The sequence below is a fragment of the Acyrthosiphon pisum genome, chromosome A2 (assembly GCF_005508785.2).
Source record: "Acyrthosiphon pisum isolate AL4f chromosome A2, pea_aphid_22Mar2018_4r6ur, whole genome shotgun sequence".
NCBI classification, from domain to species: domain Eukaryota; kingdom Metazoa; phylum Arthropoda; class Insecta; order Hemiptera; family Aphididae; genus Acyrthosiphon; species Acyrthosiphon pisum.
The window spans coordinates 95332495-95355133 of NC_042495.1; the positions used below are offsets into that span (position 1 = coordinate 95332495).

The 22639-nt window shown below is 26.9% G+C and overlaps 2 protein-coding genes across 23 annotated transcripts in view; both read left to right on the forward strand.

The window, feature by feature from the left end:
- LOC100166676 (serpin B4) lies at positions 1–16344 on the forward strand. Of its 6 annotated transcripts, none has more exons than XR_003839360.1 (9): positions 1–104; positions 4001–4080; positions 4144–4323; positions 4626–4836; positions 4922–5130; positions 5216–5401; positions 5456–5594; positions 15461–15566; positions 16290–16344. XR_003839360.1 is itself a non-coding variant. In XM_008180735.3 (9 exons), exons 1-8 carry the CDS (start codon positions 95–97, stop codon positions 8080–8082), a joined length of 1143 nt encoding a protein of 380 aa, XP_008178957.1. In that variant the 5' UTR covers positions 1–94; the 3' UTR covers positions 8083–8117; positions 10867–11084. The 6 variants fall into 6 exon arrangements, 5 of the variants coding, with proteins under 5 accessions (XP_008178957.1, XP_008178956.1, XP_008178955.1 ...); XM_008180735.3 differs by lacking the exons at positions 15461–15566; positions 16290–16344 and adding exons at positions 7955–8117; positions 10867–11084; XM_008180734.3 differs by lacking the exons at positions 15461–15566; positions 16290–16344 and adding exons at positions 6828–6993; positions 10867–10987.
- Positions 16110–22639, forward strand: part of LOC100163968 (serine protease inhibitor 4, serpin-4-like) — a 20746-nt gene continuing 14216 nt past the window's right edge. For 12 of the 17 annotated variants that reach the window (XR_510316.2, XR_510315.2, XM_029488911.1 and 9 more), the window contains exons 1-7: positions 16110–16489; positions 20160–20242; positions 20311–20490; positions 20741–20951; positions 21028–21236; positions 21305–21490; positions 21548–21686. Coding sequence is in view for 15 of the 17 variants with exons in the window: in XM_029488911.1 (XP_029344771.1) it covers positions 16480–16489; positions 20160–20242; positions 20311–20490; positions 20741–20951; positions 21028–21236; positions 21305–21490; positions 21548–21686 (1018 nt within the window). In the remaining 2 variants the exon portion in view is untranslated. Of the gene's footprint in view, positions 16490–17125; positions 17284–20159; positions 20243–20310; positions 20491–20740; positions 20952–21027; positions 21237–21304; positions 21491–21547; positions 21687–22639 lie in introns of those variants that run through there. The other 5 variants (XM_008180731.3, XM_008180730.3, XM_008180718.3 and 2 more) reach the window with 4 other exon arrangements.

The following is a 22639-nucleotide window of genomic DNA, read 5'->3' on the forward strand; positions in this document are numbered from 1 at the left end:
TTAATACCCAGGCTACTCGTGAGTCACGATCATCTCATTGAAATCAGCACCGTTTCAAAGTACGCAGAAATCGTGAAATACCTACGACAACATTATGAGCGACGGTTAGTACATTCTTACTCCATAATGATATTATTATAATAAATTATATTTATAATTCTTAAAATAAAAACTTAAATGGAAGAACTTTGTTGTTCAGTGTTCAAAGTTGAAATCCCGAAAAAAAAGACCAATGAAAAAAAACGGAAAAAAGAACAATTTATTTTTAAAAATTAAAAATATATTAGGTAATTGTTATGAAAATTTAGAAATAAAAAAAAATATCAATAGTATGGAAAAACTATGAAAATACATTTTTGCATTTCCAATAATATGTTTTTTGATTGGTTTATAAGTAAAAACTAAAAGCATCTAATATCAATATTGTAGAAGAGAAGTTAATTTGTGTCTGTACCTATATAAAAGTAAATTTTCGATATTTTAATTGTTATTAAACTCAATAGGTAATTAAAATTCAAAAAGTAAAATATCACAAGTTTTAGAGTTTTAGAGTTAATTATTGGACATTGAAAATCGACTCATACATAACATAATTATTAATTCAATTCAACTTCGATTATCATTAATTAATTTTAGATTCTGAGTGGAGTGATGAATGTATTGAATTTACAATGATGCGTGGTTTTTTTTTTAAATTTTAAAATCTAAAATTTTTTTTGTGACTGTCATCACCTTTCAAGACAGTAAAAGTAGGTACTTAGATTTTCTTCAACAGTGTCTTTTTTGATAGAAAAGCCGAAAGTGAATCTAGTTGGTACTTTGGGGGGTCAAAAGTATTTAATTTCCAGTAGTTTTCAAAAGTGCTGTGAAAATAAAAGAAAAATTAAGGAAAAACTGGAATATTTACGCAAAATTGATTTTCGACAAATTCCTTTAAAACAAATGACCGTAGATACATGCAATTTTTACTGAATGTTTATATTAGCATTTTCTACACACCATAACATTTTTATTGCTGTTTACGGACATCGTCAGTTTCCGATTTTTTTAGTTTTTTATTCTATAAATAAAAATAAAATTTTATTTGTTGGTTAAAAAAGCTTGAACATTCAATAGAAGGCTCCTATTATATAATTGTTTTAAACATTTTCCGTGTTCATTGGTCATTACAATTTCAACCTCAATCATTTTCGAACCGAAACACTTGTATTTCATTTTAAAACTTTAGGTTTAAAAGTTAAAATTTTTTATGAATTTGTACCGGAAAATTATTTTTGACAAATTTTAAGTTTAAACGCATACAAATACATTACATTTCTTTCATTATATTATTTATTAATAGGTATTTAATTATTTAGATAGTATATATGTATTACCTGTATAATTATATCATATATTAATATATTATTATAGTTAGTTGTCAACTGTTGAGTCAATACCGATGAATCGTAGAACGGTGAGAAAAGGTCCTTATTATTTTTAAATTAAAACAAAAACATTTTCTTATTTTCGTCAAAATAATCAGGGGCGCCATTTGGGGGGGGCAGGGTGTGCACTCGCACACCCTGTAATTTTGTTGTCCACAATTGGCCTAGGCCTAATTAATACTATGGCCAGATGGCCTTCAGTTTGCCAATCTTCAATATTATGATATTATAATATTGTGTTCTTTAATTTGATAATTGATAAATTGATATCGGTATCACTTTATCCACTGGCACACACAAATATGTGTAAATGGTAAGTGGCTACTGACAGGGGCGGACTGGCTATTTTTGGCCCGGGGTGCAAAATTAATTAGGGGCCCGTAATTTTTTTTCAAACCTACCTAAATTAGGAAAGAGCCCTTAGTTTTATAAGTAAATATAAAAAAAATTAAGAATAACATGTTGTTTATTTGTAGAGATGTTGAAATATGTTATTTTATTTTTATTTTGTATAATACCGTATACCGACTGTGGTAATCGGGGGCCCGCGGATCATAAATACAAACGGGGGCCCGAGGTGCTACTTGGTGTATAGCACCCTGGGCCAGTCCGCCCCTGGTTATTGATAGACAAAAGACATAATAATAATAATATGCATCTATTCTATCTAAAAATATCTTTACTATACACTATACAGTTTATACACAGAATGTATGAACGGTAAAATGTAATGTGTTAACTATAAAAATATGTTTTATTAAGTATGTTTTTGATATTGTAATGAATCTGTAATGAAAAACTGAAAACACTAGAAACGTTTTTTTAACGATTGGCCTGGAGGTGGGAAAAAATTGGCCTCTTTAATTGTTTGCACACCTTAAAAAAAAACTAAAATGGCGCCCCTGAAAATAATAAACCACAGACAGAATAGTATTAGTGAAATTGAAAAATATTTTCTCAGGAAAATGTAGGTATATTAAAAATTGTTTGAACTATAATTTAATAATTTTCAAATGTCGATGGTCTTGACAAATTTCTTAAAAATTCGAACTTTAAACGCTTAAAAATATACTGTGAATTTATAATTTCGATAATAGGGATATGAACAGCTTGAGAAATGTAGTATTAAGTTTTCAAACTTTTTAATAAAAAACATGAATGACATCATAATTTTCATTTTCAAAAATCAATAATATATTCATTGTTCCTCTCAGAATTAAAAAAACATCTCTAAACTTAACTCATCAGACTATATAGGTTATTTCTTACGTGATGTTGAATAAAAAAACCGTATCTTAAGGGGCTGGAGCGTAATCAATTCTTAGAAGTAAAAACTAGGCATTTATATTTCTGTTTATCTGGGTCTTGTGTATGTGTTGAAAGTAAATGAACATTAGGGCGCGTAATTTGTAGTACTGATCACGTTTTATAGGGGCATCATAGTGACCGGGATGTATGTCTGTAATATTACCTACGCGCATTCACATGTCACCATATATTATATTGCTTTAAAGCTTTATAAAATGACAATATTTTTCAAAAAATACTACCTCTGACTTCAATCACTACGCTCAGTAGGATGTTCCGATTTTAATCTTGAAAGCAGATTTGAATTCTCCTCTAAATTTACTATGCTTTAATTGTCGTACATTTTTCATATTCTATATCAATGTATTTAAATTTTAATTATGAATATGATCTATTTTTACTCTTTTTGTTAATAAATTTCTAAGTAAAATAAAATAAAAATCAGAAAAATTAAATTGTCAAAGCATAGATAATTTAGTGACAAATTCAAATTTGCTTTAAAATTAATATCGGAACATTATATTTGGCGTAGTGAGTGAAGTCGTGAGCTATGTTTTCGACCGAAAATGAATCACGCTCCAGCCCTCTAAGCAAATTCTGTTTCGAATATATAGGTAGGTTGCTACTTCACCTTGTCTTGCCCATCGCTCATCGCTCATATCACTCGTCTTTTTAAATTTTTCTACTGAATCATATAATTTTGTATTTTATTATTAATACATTTTAAAAGGTGAGTAAGTGGAAATCAACATCGTACAGTGTTTCAAATGTAGATTGTCATTTAATAAGTTACAATAATGGATGAGCTAAATTTGAATTCAACGATACGCATAATGATTTATATTTTGTTGATAACGTAAATATTAAAAACGACTTACCAAAAATTGAAGAATATTTAATATTATTATATTTAATTTTTTTTTTCAAAAAATGGTTTCAATTCAATACTATACCCACACAAAAGGAGTAATTTTAAAGGAATAATGATCATCATAATGTTTTGAAAAAATGTACCTTCGTATAATGTTTGTTGGTTAATGTTAATAGTCATAAAATCACATTGATAATATTATTAAGATCTTAATTATATTTCTGTGACCTGAACAGTTTTATATCTGTAATTGAAATATTATATTGATTTATAGTATATTAAATAAATGTTCAATAACAAATAAAACTATGAATCTGAAAATCCCTGTGACATTAATTGGTAATAACTGTATATCATAAATAAAATAATTTATGTTATTTTTTACCTTTTTCAGATCTAAAAAACATGGCACTCGCTACAAATTTAGAAGCATTACGCTGTGCAAATCATGATTTTTCGTTTTCTTTGTACAGGGTATAGAACTTATTATTTTTATTGTAAATATCATTGATTGCCTAATAGTTAATAATTCTGTAGGAAGTGGCAAAAACCGAAACAGGAAATATATTTTATTCACCATTCAGTATCCATGTAATTATGTTTATGGCTAGCACTGGAGCAGCTTCGAAAACATTTGATGAAATGGTTGCTACTATACACCTAAATGAAACTACTCATTCACTGGAAGCATATGAGAAATTATTGGAAGACTTAACAGTGAGTTTATTATGCCACAATTCCGCATAGCTTGCATTAATTATAATACCTTTTTTTAATTTGAATATAAATTGTTTTACTGTTTGCTTATTTTACAAATTACAATAATAAAATGTATGGAAATGGAATATCAATTTCTTCCAGAATATCATGTTAATTTATTTTTAAAATTTAGTATCATAATGTTAAGAAAAAAGAATTTTTAAAACAGTATGAAAATAGTTTGTAAAATAATAAAATGCGATGTCCTTATAAAAATAAAATTTGTTTATAGTACTTTAATACTATACTATATATTTTAGAGTGGAAATGATAATCTGAAACTGGCAACTGGAATGTTTGTTGATACAGCTTTCAATGTCAAAGATAGTTTTGTAGAAAACTCCAAGAAATATTTAAAATCGTCTATAGAAAAATTGAATTTCAAGAATGACCCAGAACAGCAACGCCAGTATTTAAATAATTGGGTTTTAAACGAAACCAATAACAAAATCAAAGATATATTCCCTAAAGGTTATTAACTTATATAAGTAATATGTTTATGATTAAATATAAATAATGTAAGTAATAATAGTTTTGTTCCAATTTTTTTTTACAGACTCTATTAATAATGATACTGCCTTAGTATTGGCAAATGCTGTGCATTTTAAAAGTGCATGGGCACATCAATTTAAGCATGTATACGATGGCTCTTTTTATGTAACTCCAAGCGACAAAGTACCAGTCAAAATGATGTATCTCGAACGAGATTTTCAGTACTATCATGATAGTGTTCTAAATTTCACTGCAATTGAAATACCCTATAAAGTGAATATTGCTTTAATGCTTTATAATTAATGTAAATTTAAAATTTTGAGAAATTAATTATTTTGTTTTTTTTTGTTTTGTTTAGAACTATGCTTTTAAAATGATCATTTTATTACCCGATGCTAAAGATGGTTTGAATAATCTGGAGAATGATATTTCAAAATTTAAATTACATGATATTTCAAAGAAAATGACCCAGCATTACCTTAGTGTAAGATTACCTCGTTTCAAAATAGAGCAGTCACTGCAATTAGATGAAACATTATCCAATGTAAGTATATGAATGAAAAACAATTTTTATTTATTAATTTAATATTTAATTTAGCTTGGATGTCCAACAATGTTTTCACAAGCGGCAAACTTTTCTAATATTGTTGAAGATGGTAAACTAAATGTGAGTAAAGTCTTGCATAAGGCATACATTAATGTAGATGAATTCGGAACTGAAGCTGCAGCAGTTACAAGTAATAATAAAGTTTATTTTCTTACTGGGGTTGGACATCATAAAAATAACATTTCATAATTAATATTGTTTCTATAAGTATGTAAATACCTGTTGACCGATTTGTGAATAATTAATAATCGTTTATAGAGCTAATACTTAGTATAATAGGTACAACCCCCCCTCCCCTTATTCACACAAGTTATGCCTATGTTATTATAAAAAATTGAACTATTTTACCCTGGCTTTTGAACCTATCTAAATGTAATATTATTAAAAAGATCTAATTACAGCATTTGTAATATTATTAGGTATTGAATTACGTTATATGTGTGCAAGATCGTCTGAAGATTTCATTGTTGATCATCCATTTATGTTGCTTATTTCAACTAGATATAATAGCGTAATATTTGTAGGTCGAGTGATCAAAATTGATTAATTGGCACAAAATCTTATTTAAGTTATTTTAATTCGGTATTAAACTTTGTTATCGACATTAATTATTTTGAATCATTTATTCATTTATATTATATTTGTTATTTATATATATTATATTTTATTAATAAATTTGTGAGTAAAAACTATAATACCATGCATAGGTACCATGTATTTTTAGTTTGAATAATAATGTGTTTATAATGTTTTGATTTTTAACTGTAGCCTTTCATTCTTACTTTTAACAATGTTATTCCATTTATTGATTCCTATAATAACTATGTTGATTGGAAAAGATTTCTATCAGGGCTCGAAACCGTTTCGGTTTTTGTTTTAATAACAATTTTTTTAATTTCATGATTTTGTGTCATTTTGGTAATTTTGTGCAGAGCGATGAATGTATTCATTTTACGATGATGTGTGTGTTTTTCTGCCTGTCTCCACCTTTAGGGACAGAAAAAATTTTCTAATTTTCTGATTCAGCATCTTTCTGATAGGAATGTGAATATAGTTGGTACTTTGGAGAGACCAAAAGTAAAAAATTTACAATTGTTTTCAAAAACGTCGGGTAAAACAAAAATTAAATTTAGAAAAAAATGGGCATTTTTATGCAAACCCATTTTTCGACAAAATCGATTTTTGTTGTAACTCAAAAACAAATACCTGTAGGTACAATAAATTGTCACCAAATGTTAAGAATCATTTTATTATGATAATATTAAAAAATAAAACTTTCAATCAGGGTTTAGTAAATTATATAATTAAAATAATTTTAGTGCATTAAATGCATAAGCTAATTTAAACATTTTAAATATTATAGTTGCTATCCAATATCCACAGCAGTGTGTAATGTCATTTAAAGATGTCAATGTTGATCATCCGTTTATGTTTTTTATTTCAACCAAATGTAATAGCATTATATTTGTAGGTCGAATGACCAAAATTGATTAATAAACATAAAGTCTTATTAAAGTGAATTTTATCAGGTATTTTATTTTATTTACAACATTAATTATTTTGTATCACAATATTATAATATATTTTAATTATTATTTATTTATTTTGTTATGAAATTTATGAGTATTGATTTGCATTTATTAATTTATTATTGCCATTCAGTTCTTTTTTTTTTAGTTTAATGAAACAAGTGCATTCTGTGTATTTTTAGATTAAAATAATAATAATAATAATAATAATTGTTTATTCAATGAATAAAACGGGCAAATTGCCCAATAGTACAAGTAAATAAATAAGTTATTACAATAAATTGATATGAAAATCGATAATATGTATATGTTTTGATTTTTTGAACTTAACCTTATAATTGTTAGCCCTAACATTGTTATTTCATTTCTGCTTTTAATTGCTTATTAATTAAAAGGATTATTATCAGGGCTCGAAACTATTTTAAATTGTATCGGTTTTGGTTTTAATACCTAACGATTTTTTTTTTAATTTTTCCGATTTTGTGTAATTTAACCATTTAAGTTATTCTGTGCAGAGCTATGAATACAATATTGATTTTACGGTTAGATGTGTGTTTTTTCAGCCTGTATCTGCACCTTTGGGGCAGTAAAAATGCTCTAATTTTCTATTTCATAATCTTTCTGATAGGAATGTGAATTTAGTTGGTACTTTAATGAGGCCAAAAGTAAAAAATTACCAGTTGTGTTCAAAATCGTCAGAAAAAAACAAAAATTAAGTTAAGAAAAACTGGAATTTCTACGTAAAACCAATTTTTGACAAAAATCGATTGTTGTAGTAACTCAAAAACAAATAATTGTACCTAGATGCTTTACATTTTCAATCGAATGTATATGACCATTTTCTATACATTATTTATGACAGAACCCTATGATTACCTATATTAAAAAATAAAACTTTCAATCTGGCTTTTTTAAATATAATTAAATGCACAAGCTAATTAAAACATTTTTAATATTATAGTTATCCAAATTCAACAGCAGTGTGCAAGATCATCTATAGATGTCACTGTTGATCATCCATTTATGTTTTTTATTTCAACCAAATGTAATAGCATTATATTTGTGGGTCGAATGACCAAAATTGATTAATAAACATAAAGTCTTATTAAAGTGAATTTTATCAGGTATTCTATTTTATTTACAACATTAATTATTTTGTATCACAATATTATAATATTATTTTGTTATGGAATTTATGAGGTATTGATTTGCATTAATTTATTTATTATTGCATTCAGTTCTTCTTTTTTAAATTTAATTAAGCAAGTGCATTCTGTGTATTTTTAGATTAAAATAAAATGTATGTGTTTTGATTTTTTGAACTTAATAACCTTTTAATTGTCAGTCTTTATATTGTTATTTCTTTTATTGATTTTAATTGGTTATTAATTGAAAGGATTATTATCAAAGCTCGAAAATAGTTTATTTAACAATATTAAAGTGAATAAAATAATTTATATAACCTATTTACGTGGAGTCTTATTTTAAATTTTCAATCCTTAGCTATAAAAGTTGAACATTGTATACATTTTTAACTACAAAATATTATTAAATTTTAATAAATATATAATATTAATAAATTTTGTCAAAATTGTGGCTATGGATTTAAAAATTTTTTCATCTGCCTTTGAAACAATATACTAGGAGCCTTCTTTTAAATTTTCAAGCTTTTTTAACCAACAAATAAAATTTTATTGATATTTATAGAAAAAAAAAAGTAAACTAAATACTAACTGAAATGTCCGTTAGCAGCTCAAAATAAATCAAAATATTTAGAAAATGTTATGGTGTATAGAAAATGCTAATATAAACATTCAGTCAAAATTTCATGTACCTACAGTCATTTGTTTAAGAGTTGCATCAAAATCTAAAATCGATTTTTTTCGAAAACATATTTTGCATACAAATTACTGTTTTTCCCTAATTTTTCTTTTGTTTTACACGGCGTTTTTGAAAACTTCTGAAAAAATTTACTTTTGACCCCCCAAAGTACCAACTAGATTCACTTTCCTATCAGAAAAAATTCTGTTGAAGAAAATCTAAGCACTTTTACTGTCCTAAAAGGTGATGACAAACACAAAAAAAAAATAAAAACACACATCATTGTAAAATCTATACATTCATCGTTCCACTCAGAATCTAAAATTTGAAAAAGTCATTGAGTTGCATAATAATAATTATAATAATATAGGTACGATAAAAGTTTCAAGTACCCACAATAGGTATGATTGACAAAAGATTGGTACAATTTGGTTTAAATAATTGACCGTTTGCTATCCCCTTAAGTTTAATGACTGTATCTAATATTTGTTTATAATAAGTAATTATAGATATAGGTACTTTAGAAGTTTCAGGTAAGTTTACACACGAATAATATAATTAAAATATAACACAAAAATAAAATCGTTCTTTGTTTAAATATTTAATTTCGTCCAAATTCGAACTAAAATAACTATGAAAAGAATACTATGTTTTAGATTTTTATATTTTTTGGTTACATAATAACCTACTTATGTGGAACCTAATTTTATATTTTTAATTCTTAGCTATAAAAGTTGAACAATTTATAAATTTTTAAATTTTAAATTTGATAAACGTCAAAAATCGAACTTTCAATGCTTATAAAAAAAAATTGTGCCAATGTATTTTAAATATTTTTCAACTGCTATTTAATATAAGGAGTTTTGTATTAAATTTAGACGCATTTTGGCCCGACGTTTTATTGATAGAAAAATAAATAAAAAAATTGAAATTTGAAATTGTCCGTAAACAGTTCAAAACTAATCAAAATATTTTCAAAATTTTATCAAGTATAGGAATTGATAACATAAATATATGTTATAAATCTAAAACTTCTACGGTTATTCATTTTCGAAGTACAACATAATAAGAAAATCGGTACATGAGAAATCGAATGAGTATCAAAAATTTAGTTTGACGCGTTCTTGTAGATATTTTTTTTTTATAAAGGTAAGCAAACCTATAAGGAATATTGTAATACATATTAAAATCAAAGATTTAAAAAGACAATTTTTTATGAATTTCTAGCTCAAAATAATTACCACGATTTCGTCATTTTTTACGTATTTTGTCGATATTTGAACTTAAAATGTTTATAAAAAAAACTTGTTACTGGGCTTTTAATATTTTTGAAATATCATTGGAAGAATAATATACTAGGATGATTTTATTAAATTTTCAAAATTTTTTATCCAACAAATGAAGTTTTATTGACATTCATAGAAAAAATAACTTTAAAAAGTTGGAAACTGAGTATATGCGTAAACAGCTCAAAACAAGTCAAAATATTTTGAAATGTAATATTTTTCGTGTATAGAAAAGGCTATAATAAAAACAACCAGTGAAAATTTCATGTATCTACGGTCATTTTTTTTAAAGTTACACAAAAAACCAAAGTCGATTTTGTGTACAAATTCCCGTTTTTCTTTTGTTTTTCCGGCCGCTTTTGTAAACTGTTGGGAATTATGACCCCCCAAAAGTACCAACTAGATTCATTTCCCATCGAACAAGATACTGAAGTTGAAAATCGAAGCATTATTTCGACTACTAATCGTGTACACAGACACAAAAATACAAACAAAAGTACAAAACACACTTACACACGTCATTATAAAATCAATACATTATTCGTTCCACTTAGAATCTCAAAAACATAACCTATAACTCAAAAACAAATAATTGTACCTAGATACTATACATTTTCAACCGAATGTATATGACCATTTTCTATACATGATTTTAGATTTATGACAAAACCCTATGATTACCTATATTAAAAAATAAAAATTTCAATCTGGCTTTTTTAAATATAATTAAATGCATAAGCTAATTAAAATTTTTTAAATATTATAGCTATTCAATTTCAACTGCTGTGTGCAAGATCATCTATAGATGTCACTGTTGATCATCCATTTATGTTTTTTATTTCAACTAAATGTAATAGCATTATATTTGTAGGTCGAATGACCAAAATTGATTAATAAGCATAAAATGTTATTAAAGTGATTTTAATCAGGTATTCTATTTTATTTACAACATTAATTAATTTGTATTAAATAAAAGTATAATATATTCTAATTATTATTTATTTATTTTGTTATGAAATCTATGAGCAGTGATTTGCATTTATTAATTTATTATTGCCATTCAGTTCTTTTTTTTAGTTTAATTAGACAAGTGCATTCTGTGTATTTTTAGATTAAAATAATATGTAAGTGTTGAACTTAACCTTTTCTGAGTCTTAATATTGTTATTTCATTTATTGATTCCTATAAACATGATTTAAATAATGATTAGAAAGGATTATTATCAGGGCTCAAAACTATTTCAATTTGTAGATATTTGTTTCTACTTTAATACAGTATTTTAAATTAAATTTTTCGTTTTGTTGTCGGTTTCAAGAACGGCTTTGCAATTTTTAAGGTTTGGTTTGGGTACCTAACTAAGAACAGTTATTGACATTTTTGGTTTTAGTTTTGGTTTCGGTTTCAATAATGGTTTTTGAACGACTTGTTATTAAATAAAATATTATAATACGATCTTCGTACTACGTGATTTGCCAATTAAACACAGTTTACTATTCCTCTATTCACTACCATGACGTGTATTGTACCTAATATTGTTTTTTCAAATGTTTTGAAAATAACTTTTTAATAAATCATGACAAATAAAAATAAGGTGTACAGATGAAACAAAACATCAGCGATAACTGCATTAAGTAGATAAATGGTATAACTATATTATGATATGGGCTTATTAGTGATATAACAATTAACAATAAATTAAGAATACAGATTAGCAATAATACCTATAGTATATTTTTGTTAGCATATCCCGTGGCTCGCCCTGCCTCTTTGTATATCATAATATATAGGTACCACGATAACGCCATGGACCATGCTATGCACGAGCAAATACAGCAACTGTGTAGAACTTAAATAGTTAAATTATAATATTAGTCTTAAGATGTCTTAACTGTAAACAGGTCATCAGGACATATTTATCTGGCAGAGTTATAACTTTTAACACCTGTCGTCAAATACCCAAATGTTTAGTGTTATTATGACTTATTATTTTTAAATATAATAATATAAAGGACAGGCGATAACTTGATGACTAGGTACTTGACGTAACTATAGGACATAGCTATTCTCCTGTTTGGATAGGTAGTACCTGTATGAACTATATATAATTTTATATGATACGATCAGGGGCGGCTCCAGAGCCTTGGTCAGGGGTGGGAGGGGGCAAGTTATATTCAAGTCGTCGATTTTTTAAATTGGCAAAAATATCAATAATATGATCTATTTGATATTACAGTATCATACCATAGTATGCATATTTTATATTAACATAATTTATTTATAGCCTTATTGGTTCTTCATAATATAGATAGCAGCCAGCAGGTACATCGTATAGGTACATCGTCATACCTCTATGGCCCATATATTCCATATGACAATATTATAATAATTTAATATGCATTTTTTGTTAACAATATACATTTTTTATAAATACGTGCTTGGGGGGGCGGCCCCTAGGCCCCCCTGGAGCCGCCCCTGGATACGAAGGCTTTATCTTTTATTTTTATGGTAAGATTTAAGACTTTTATGATTTATTTAAGTATGAACTGAAGAGTATAGGCATTCTTTTTAATTTGAGAAGCAAACCCCTCAATCACCATGCTATATTAAAGAATCAAACGTTGAGCCACATCCAATAATAGGCCTATTATAAATATTTAATATATTATAAACTCAACAGTAAATGATTAAGTAATAATATTAGCATTTATCAGTGAAAATTTCAGGCTTCTTTTGAAATATAATTATTTATAAATATTATGATTTGTAATTTGTATTATACTACCATAGTACAATGTACAAAGTACAAAGAAACTAAATTAATCGTAAGATAATCGATGGTGTTGTGTCGTACTGTCGTTTAAAAATGTTGATTTCTCAACACGTAACTGCTATATAGTTTGAGTGTGTTGCTATGTGTTCTCTGCACTCCAGTCCTCTTATCTAAGAATGTAGCTATGTAGGTATATTGTATATTATACAAATCTAGGGATTCGTTCCTTCAAGTGATGGGAAGACTCGCTTGAGCTAATATTCAAAGAATGTATAGCTTAGCCGCCAGCCAGCCACCATATCCACATATTTCACATTAGCCAGTATGTACAGCCGAACGTTATTTTGCGCATTTCGAGGATTCAAGACACCCCTGAGTTTTTTTCTAAAATTATTTCAACTTTTTTATTATATAATATAGGTTATATATATATTGTATAATATTATAGATACTTCAATACTTGAGTATTTCTATGCAAGATATTCCTTTTAATGTGATATTCTATTCAAAGTGGTGACTCGCGTTGAGTGAGACACGAACGGCTACATTAGTCAATAAGTGCAAGTGGCGTAATGGAAGTTTACATTATAAAATATAAATATAGCTGGTAAACATAACAGGATGTGGAGTATCGATAATATTTGTCTTGCTAAATACAGTTAATAAAATAATGGAGGCTTATAATCGTATTTTTGGTTTGAGAAGTTTGCAATGCAAATATATTACCTATACATGACGCATGACACATGTACTCAACATTTTATATTTGCTTGTCAATATTATATCATTACTCATTAGTAGGTTTAACTATAGAGAACCGGATGCCTACCTATAATAACAGTATTATTATACTAGCCTATAATATATAATAATACTCAAGTACACTCGCACATTAAGAGGACGCCACACGGACATTTGCTGTCTCCGTCTTAGAAACGTGGGTACAAATGGCGTTCACAATAACACATTTTACATTTTTACTCCGTTATTTTTAAATTTAAAGTGAGAATTTACCTCTTATAAAATTTAAAGGTAAGAATATTATCTAGAGCATCTAGAAAGATTTTATTGATATTATTATTTTTAAGTAAATTATGATCATTTTAAAATGTACAGTTTAAACTTGCTTCTTAATAAAGATATCAATCAAAGCCTCCGATATGCTCTAGATAGGTAATAATCTTACCTTTAAAATTTAGAAAAGGTCAACAAATGTTTGTTTGACGTACACTTAAGTTAAAATATAAACATAATATGTATTTATTTATTTGTATTCACTACCTGATATGACAATATGAAATAAGTAACTATTATTGATAATTTATAGGTGTAGTATAGGTACTTATTTTTCTTTAATAATTTATAAATACAAGTATTATAGAAAATACAATAATATTAAAAATTTAACTGCCAATTTAATAACGTATAGCGTCAATTAAAGCTGTAGGAAGTTCCTATATGTTTTTCTTTATAATTACTAGATAGGTTATATTCATAACCATCAATGTTGATAATAATAATATTCTATAGTTTTCTTTGAAAACACTTTTCTGATAGTCAATAAAATAACTAAGTCATAAAACCAATTAATAAAAACTTATTAAAAAAATAATTGAGAAAATTATATACTAATAAACCAAAATAATATACCAAAATTAATCAAACGTTTATATAGAAAAAACCATTATTACTGTAATGAATGATAAGTAGGTATACGTACTGTATATATATTAAAAAAATGTTTCTTTGTTGTCTTTAGTTTATTTATCAATTAAATATTTAATAATAGTCATCATCTAATTCCAATACATTATATTAATAATAAAATCAACCAGTATTAATATTTTTCATAATATTATGTTGTTTTATAAAATAACGAAAAAAACCAGTTGCACGGGAAAGCATTTATAGGAATGTAGTAATACCTATTATTACCTTGTATGAATATAATATGTTAAAATAAAAATATTTACATGAAATAAATTAATATTCAATTTTAAATTCCACTCATTGTATTTATTAAGGATTTTTAAATTTCTTCAGAAGAAAATTGGTAAAAATATTTCAAAAAACTGGTGGCAATAAATTATTATAGTAGTGTAGAGCTAGCAGATTTGGAATTTTAACTTTTAAGATCCTCTCGGTTCAGTCGGAATGCCTGTGAATATAAATATATAATATGATGTTTGTAAATACTAAATTGTAAGTATGAGTGGGTAGAGAAGGGGCAAATTGTAATTGTCCGGTAGCGCCACATTCCTAAATTTGGCCTTGAGTGTCGCAGCAATATCACACGGATATCTGCTATTCTGCTGAATATTATAATATTTTATTATAATTATTCGAGATTCTACATATTATATTAGTGTTATAGTAAGATCGAGTTTGCCAAAGATTGCAAGATGTAAGTCTATATAGTACATAGGGTTAGTCCGAAAAAATATTAATAATCCATATTTCATTTATATCTTTGATTACCTATATAATATATAATTAGGAGATAATGTATCAAATATTATATATTTATATCGTTGTTTTTAAATTATAATATAAATATGTTTAATAGATAATTATAATAATTATATTACAGGTTAATTAAACACGAACGACGTGATAATATAGCCTGTAAAGCCGTGAATTTGAAACAAACACATTATTTTGCATCTTGCACTTTGCAGTATTACGTCTTGTAAGTTGTAAGTTGTTAAACTCAGTTTGTTCATAAATATAATTTGAATTACCTACCTATATATATAGGTACATCATTTTGAAACTTTTATTTTGTTTCATCGGTATTCATTATTTAATTGCATATCTCATCATTACTACATTTTCGTTCATTTCCGTATTTTTAAAATACCGTACTTAATACCGTCTATAATTTTATAAATAAGTAAGGTCATTTTAAATGTATTTTATATGTTATATATTCACAGACCTAAATACCTAATAATTACAATGTAGCGGTAGACAACGTTGAACGAATTCCCAGGGGAACCAGAAACCACAACATAATATCGAGGTCGTTGTGCCCCTATTGTACTTACCACCAGCACTTATTATATGCTATTATCGAGTCTTTTTTTATAATAATTCACGTTCAGAAGTTCGAAAATGACGTCACGGAACTAGAACGTCGTCCCTGCGATTCCTTATCGCTCTACGCAACGGACCGGTGGGGCGGAGCGCGAAGTGCGGACAGTGTTAACATTCTCTTATCTTATCAACGACCGACGACACTCGACAATATAAATTGACAACGCATAGAAATTATATTAACGTCACTCTCATAGGAAACTCCGCTTCCAAACAATAACCATTAAGATTAACAATAATTTATTAGATAATAATTTACCATAATAATTTACATAATATATTATATTACTAATAAAAACATAAATCGTTCTCATTCTTTTCAGGCGACACGAACGCAACGAACGAATTATTCGTAGTTACGTGTGAAATTAATCGCAAGAAGTCATACGGTTGTGCATTTTTAATCAAAGAAAACCACCACGGCTACTCGCAGGTCGCGATCATCTCATTGAACTCTGCACATTTTAATTTCTAAACAACCAGTTCGCAGAAAACGAGAAATACCGACGGAATATGAGTGACGGTAAGTATTTTCCAACATCATAATAATATCAATATAAATAATATTATAATCTACTTACTTACTTGCCATGTCGACTATTTAAATTACCTAATTAAATCATTGGTTTTATAATAAACGCAAATTAAGATGCGATTAATTTTATTGATATCTGTAAATACAAAGTAAAAGTTTCAAAACGATGTGTAATGGGTAATATCATAATATTATATATTTTTACGATAACATTAAGGTACACCGTTAGCGTAATTATTGATATTATATTAAGCGCCCTGTTATTGTTTACTTGGCGCTTTCGTTTTGTTCTTTTCACGTATCGTTTGAATATTGAACAATACAATAATTAATAATGATAAATTATAGATAATAAATATCGACAATCAGGGTTCCCGGTATATTATCTGCTTAGGAATAACCTAAGCGATACGTGCGTCAATGATGATGATGATTATGAGTGGGGAACCTTCCGTGCACTTTGCACATGCTATTAAAAATTCGCTCATCTGGTGGTCGCACCGCCGCCGCCAACGCAATTGGTTACTGTCCGTAGATTTCAGGTTGTTGTTGTTGACTTTTTTCCCGCCTGGTCAAAGTACCATTAATGCTAAACATCGTATATAATATAATACAATAATAATAGGTAGGGAATATTCACGCAATTAGTGATCACCCGCAGTACCGCTGCAGTCTGTGCTCACGAGTCTCCGAAGCATCAACGCGACCGTCGATAAAAAAAATCGATTTCTCGCCAGACAATAACTTCGTACGAGGGTTTTGAAAAAAAAACCGTTTTCAAGGTAAAATCTATTTCGAATGTGTACTTAGGTAGGGCGTAGACGCGTAGTTATTTTTAGTCGTTTGCCTAACGCTATGGGTTCTCGTATTTTAAAAATCACCTATTATTAGGTATTCTGGATCTATTAGAAGTTTTCGAAAGATAACACCGGTTTAATAATAACCCCAATACTTACCATTTCTTGTGCTATGTTTCCCAAGGTTTCTGACGTTTTGACAGTCACCTAGATTGAACATAATCACATCTTTTATAGTGAATTAATAATATATAAAAAAAAATTAAAAAATCATGTCTTCATGAGATTAAATATTTTTTAAAATGCATGTACCTCTGTTTACTGTTTAATGCCAAGATGCCAAGTTATAAAATCATTTTTTGATATTGATATAATAAGTGATTTCCATAATATTTTAGCAACCTGATCAATTAACCGTTTTACATAGTCTAAATAATATATTACTTTATTGTATATTTGTATGTTAGATAAAAATTTCATTGACTGAGATATTTTGTGATTTTGTACTCTCTGTTACATTAACCCCCCCCCCCCCCCCCCAACTCACCCATTTACAAATTAGGTTTTGATTACAACATATTAACAGATATTTTTAATGTGACTAATAGTAAACTTTATTTCCTACCATTTTCTGAATATTTACAGAAAGTAAATACCTACCTACATTACTTTGATGACCATTCTTCTTCTATATTGTACCTTGTTAGGAAAATATTTATTTTCAAATTCAAATTTAATGTGACTTGTAGCCTGTAGGTAATTGTGTTTGATAGGTAAGTAGTAATTAGATCTGTTTAGTTATTGGTTTATTGCAATAAGTTCTTTGTGTATTGTTTTTGAATCGTCATAATTAGGGCTAGGAAAATAAAGCACTAAAAACCTACAATAAAGGAATTAAAAAATTGCCAATAATGCTACAAAAAAAAGCATTTTAACCAAGAAAATGCAACTAAAAAAGACTTGAACATTTTTAAGTTTAGCTGAAAAATATTTTTAATATCAAAAAATAATTTATTAAACACATTTTTATATGTTCACAACAAGTAATTCTTAGAACAACTAAGCACAATTTATAAATATTGAAAAAAATAAATTAAAAATTGTTTTATTAAATGTCAATAAATGTCAACGTATTACGTAACCACTACTCCCCACTCGATAATCATTTTGACAAAATCTATGAATCTATTTTCAGAAATATTTTCTGATAAGGCGATAATATTTCACTACGAAATCACGAAATAAATATATATAATAATACAATTAAAATAAATCAATAAATAATAATTTAGATAAATATGTACGTAAATGTTCTAAAAATGTTAAATATGTGTATAATTAATAAAAACTAATTAAAAAGCTGATAAACTGACAAAAAAATACCAAAAAAGCATTTATTTATGAATATAAGAAAATGCTAAAAAAGCAAAATCAAAATTGCATATTTGAACTCTGTGATGAATGAATCAAATTTTGTTTTTGATTAGCTATGTCCTGTAGTACTATGAAAGAAAATGCAAATGCTACAAAATCCTAGCCCTAGTCATAACTATACCTACCTACAATTTTATTAGATTGAAGGTCAATCCTTTTATTAATTTTCGGATGACCCATTGACCAAAAGAGAATTAGATAAGTATTCATAGTTGAATTCATTTTTGTCTAATACAATTATTTTATATCACATAGCTAATACATTATAAACTAGCTGTTCCCATGCACTTCGTTGCGCGTTAACACATTGAGGACTACGTAGATTTGGCGCGCGTTGCCATTAAATGTACCAATTTTGTATGACTCAAACTTCATTCAATTTCTTATTTAATATTCGGTGTATGGTGTCCAAAACTTTTCATCGATCGTCTTGAAAATCCAAATACTTATGCAAGCACCATTTTATAAATGTGAATTTTGGAAGACGCTTTCTTAGTGCACACTTACATGGTGGCACGAAGGTACCATGAAAATTGTAAGCCTCAAGCTACCATTATTTAGGCTCCACGTTGATCAGTCATTAAGACTTTCAATTATATCATATTATAGCCATTCCGACCAGTGTGGCCTGTGAGAAACGCTTGTTATTATGCGAGCAGTATATTTCCAGGTACACATAGGCACAACTAGACATTTGAACAAGGTGGTGCTTTGCTCTAAGTTTTTTTGTGACCAATGGGACCTAACACTATTACTTGCTTATTTGTTAACAAGTAAACACAACCACTGAAACAAAACAAAAACCATAATTCTGGGCCTACACAAATAATCCAAATTATTTTTAAAAACAGAAACGAAACAAAAATCATACTTAGTGTGATACAATGTTATATTATAAACAATGCTATTGTGTTATAATTGTAATTTGATAAATTATCAACATTTCATTAAACATTTTTAAACAATTTTTTGGGGGGTGCTAAAGGCCCAAAGAAACCCCCCCCCCCCTTAGTTGTGCTCGTACATTATAAATTATAATGTTATTGGATGACTTATTTTTTTCAATTGATAAAATATTATTTAAAAAATACTTTGTGTCTATTTATTATTATTTTTAATTTAATTCATAACACTCAAAGAGCAGAGAGTACATATTAAATTAAAATTATTTTGTAAAACGTGATTCACAATTTAAATGTATTACATTTGATTATCATTTGTGTGAACATTGGTAATACAAAGTAAATGAATGTATACAATTATTTCTTGTTAGCATTATCAATCTTGAAATCCTAAATCAAATTATTTCTCATTATTTTGTAGTTAAAGTGTATTATAGTATAATAATAGCTGAAATATACCTATTGTTAAGTGTGAATTAAATATTAATTAATATTAAATACATTTTGATTATATACCTATTTCAGATCCAACAAATATGGCACTCAATACAAATTATGAAAACGCATTGAGCTTGGCAAATCATGATTTTTCGTTTTCTTTGTACAAGGTAAAGAACTAATTTTTTTATTATAAACATAAATTGTTTTACCTAATTATTACTATTAAATAATTTAGGAATTGGCCAAAACTGAAAACGGAAATATTTTCTTTTCTCCATTCAGTATTCATGTGATTATGTTTATGGCTAGCATGGGAGCAGCTTCAAAAACCTTTGACGAAATGATAAACACTATACATTTAAATGAAACTACTCATTCAATGGAAGGATATAGAACGTTATTGGAAGACTTACTAGTGAGTGTATTATACGGTGTCTGACATGTATACATTAAATTGTTTAACTTTTGATGTTTTTAACAATATTATGAAATGTATAGCAATGAAATAATAACTTTCTCCCAAATACCATTGTAATTTATACTAAAAATTAAGTCTCATAAATGTTGTCAAATAATGAATAATTAAGACTGTATGAAAATGTATTTACGTTTTAAACTTATAAAAACATTATATAATAATACGTAGTAATTTAATACTATATTAGAGTAACAATGAAAATTTGAAAATGGCAACCGGAATGTTTGTTGATGAAACTTTCAACGTTAAAAAAAGTTTTGTGGAAAACTCTATGAAATATTTAAAATCTTCTATGGAAAAAAAGAATTTCAAGGATGATCCAGAAAAACAGCGCAAATATTTAAATGATTGGGTTTTAAGCAAAACCAATAACAAAATTAAAGATTTATTTCCTAAAGGTTATTAACTTATATAATATTTTTTAAATTTAAATATAGATAATACAAGTAATTAATGTTTCAATTTATTTTACAGATTCCATTACTAAAGACACTGCCTTAGTATTGGCAAATGCTGTGCATTTTCAAAGTTCTTGGGTATATAAATTTAAAGATGCTGAAGACGACTCATTTTATATTACTCCGAGCAACAAAGTACCAGTCAAAATGATGACTCTCGTACATGATTTGCAATACTATCATGATAGTGATCTAAAATTCGCCGCACTTGAATTACCCTATGAAGTGAATATTGCTTTATAAATGTAAATTTAATATTTTGAAAAATTTAATATTTTGTATTTTTTGTTTAGCACTATGCTTTTAAAATGATTATTTTATTGCCCGATGCTAAAGATGGTTTGAAAGAACTGGAAAATAACTTATCAAAAATTAATTTGAATGATATTTCAAATAAAATGTCCCAGTATCATGTTACTGTCAAATTGCCTCGTTTCAAATTAGAACAGTCACTGCAATTAGAAGATACATTATCCAACGTGAGTATATAAACAAAATAAAATAATCTTTATTTATTTATTAATATAATATTTTAGCTTGGATGTCCAACAATGTTTACACAAGCGGCAAACTTTTCTAACATTGTTGAACATGGTGATCTGCATGTGAGTAAAGTGTTGCATAAGGCATATGTCGATGTCAATGAAAAAGGAACTGAGGCTGCAGCAGCTACAGGTAACACAGTTTATTTTTTTTAATGGGAATTGGTTATTATTCTTCTTTTATCTACCTTTTAGGGGGAAAAAAATAACATTTAACAAGTTATATTATTTTTATTAATTAAGTTCATCACATTATCTGCCAATAGTTAACCTTTTAAAATGTTTAAATACTGGTTAATTTGTTTAAAACTCTTAACAATTGTGTGCATGGTTGTTTAAAGCTTATTGTTGCGACTTTATTTTTATAATAATGGTTAATAATAGATACTTAACTACTTATTTCTAGAAACTATTAATAGGCATTTTTTTAATGTTATTACTTATAAGTAGAGGCGTGAGCGGGTATTATCATTGATTATAAATACAATTTATAATCAATGGTATTATTATACATCTGCATAAAATTGTATTATACGATGTATTATTGCGGTATGAACAAAGAAATATATTGGTTAATATTATTAGAAAATTTATTTGATATTTACTGTGAATTGTAACTATTTTTTTAAATTAAAATTATTGTAAGTCACTAGGCATATCGGGATTGGAACAATGGTACCATAACATTAAATATTAATTTACCTACTTGAAACTAGTTTTTTTATTATTGTTGTTATTAAAATTTTTTCCTAAATTTTTAAAATATTTTTGAAATTAGTGAAATAATGGTTCATATAACCTGTGTTAAATTGTTGATAATTTAAGGTATTACATGGTTTTATACCGTATAATACACGTATAATACAATATAAAAATGAATTTCTGTATTTTAACAACTCTACTTATAAGTAATTTATCTTAATAATTTATTTCTTTCGTTATTAAATAAACATCACACCAAGGTTTGTTATATCTATTCATTTTTTTGACATATTAAATTGATGTATCTAAACAGATTTGCAGATAATATTTTTATATCTAAATTAAATTATTTTAAATAAATATTGATTCAATATATTATAATAA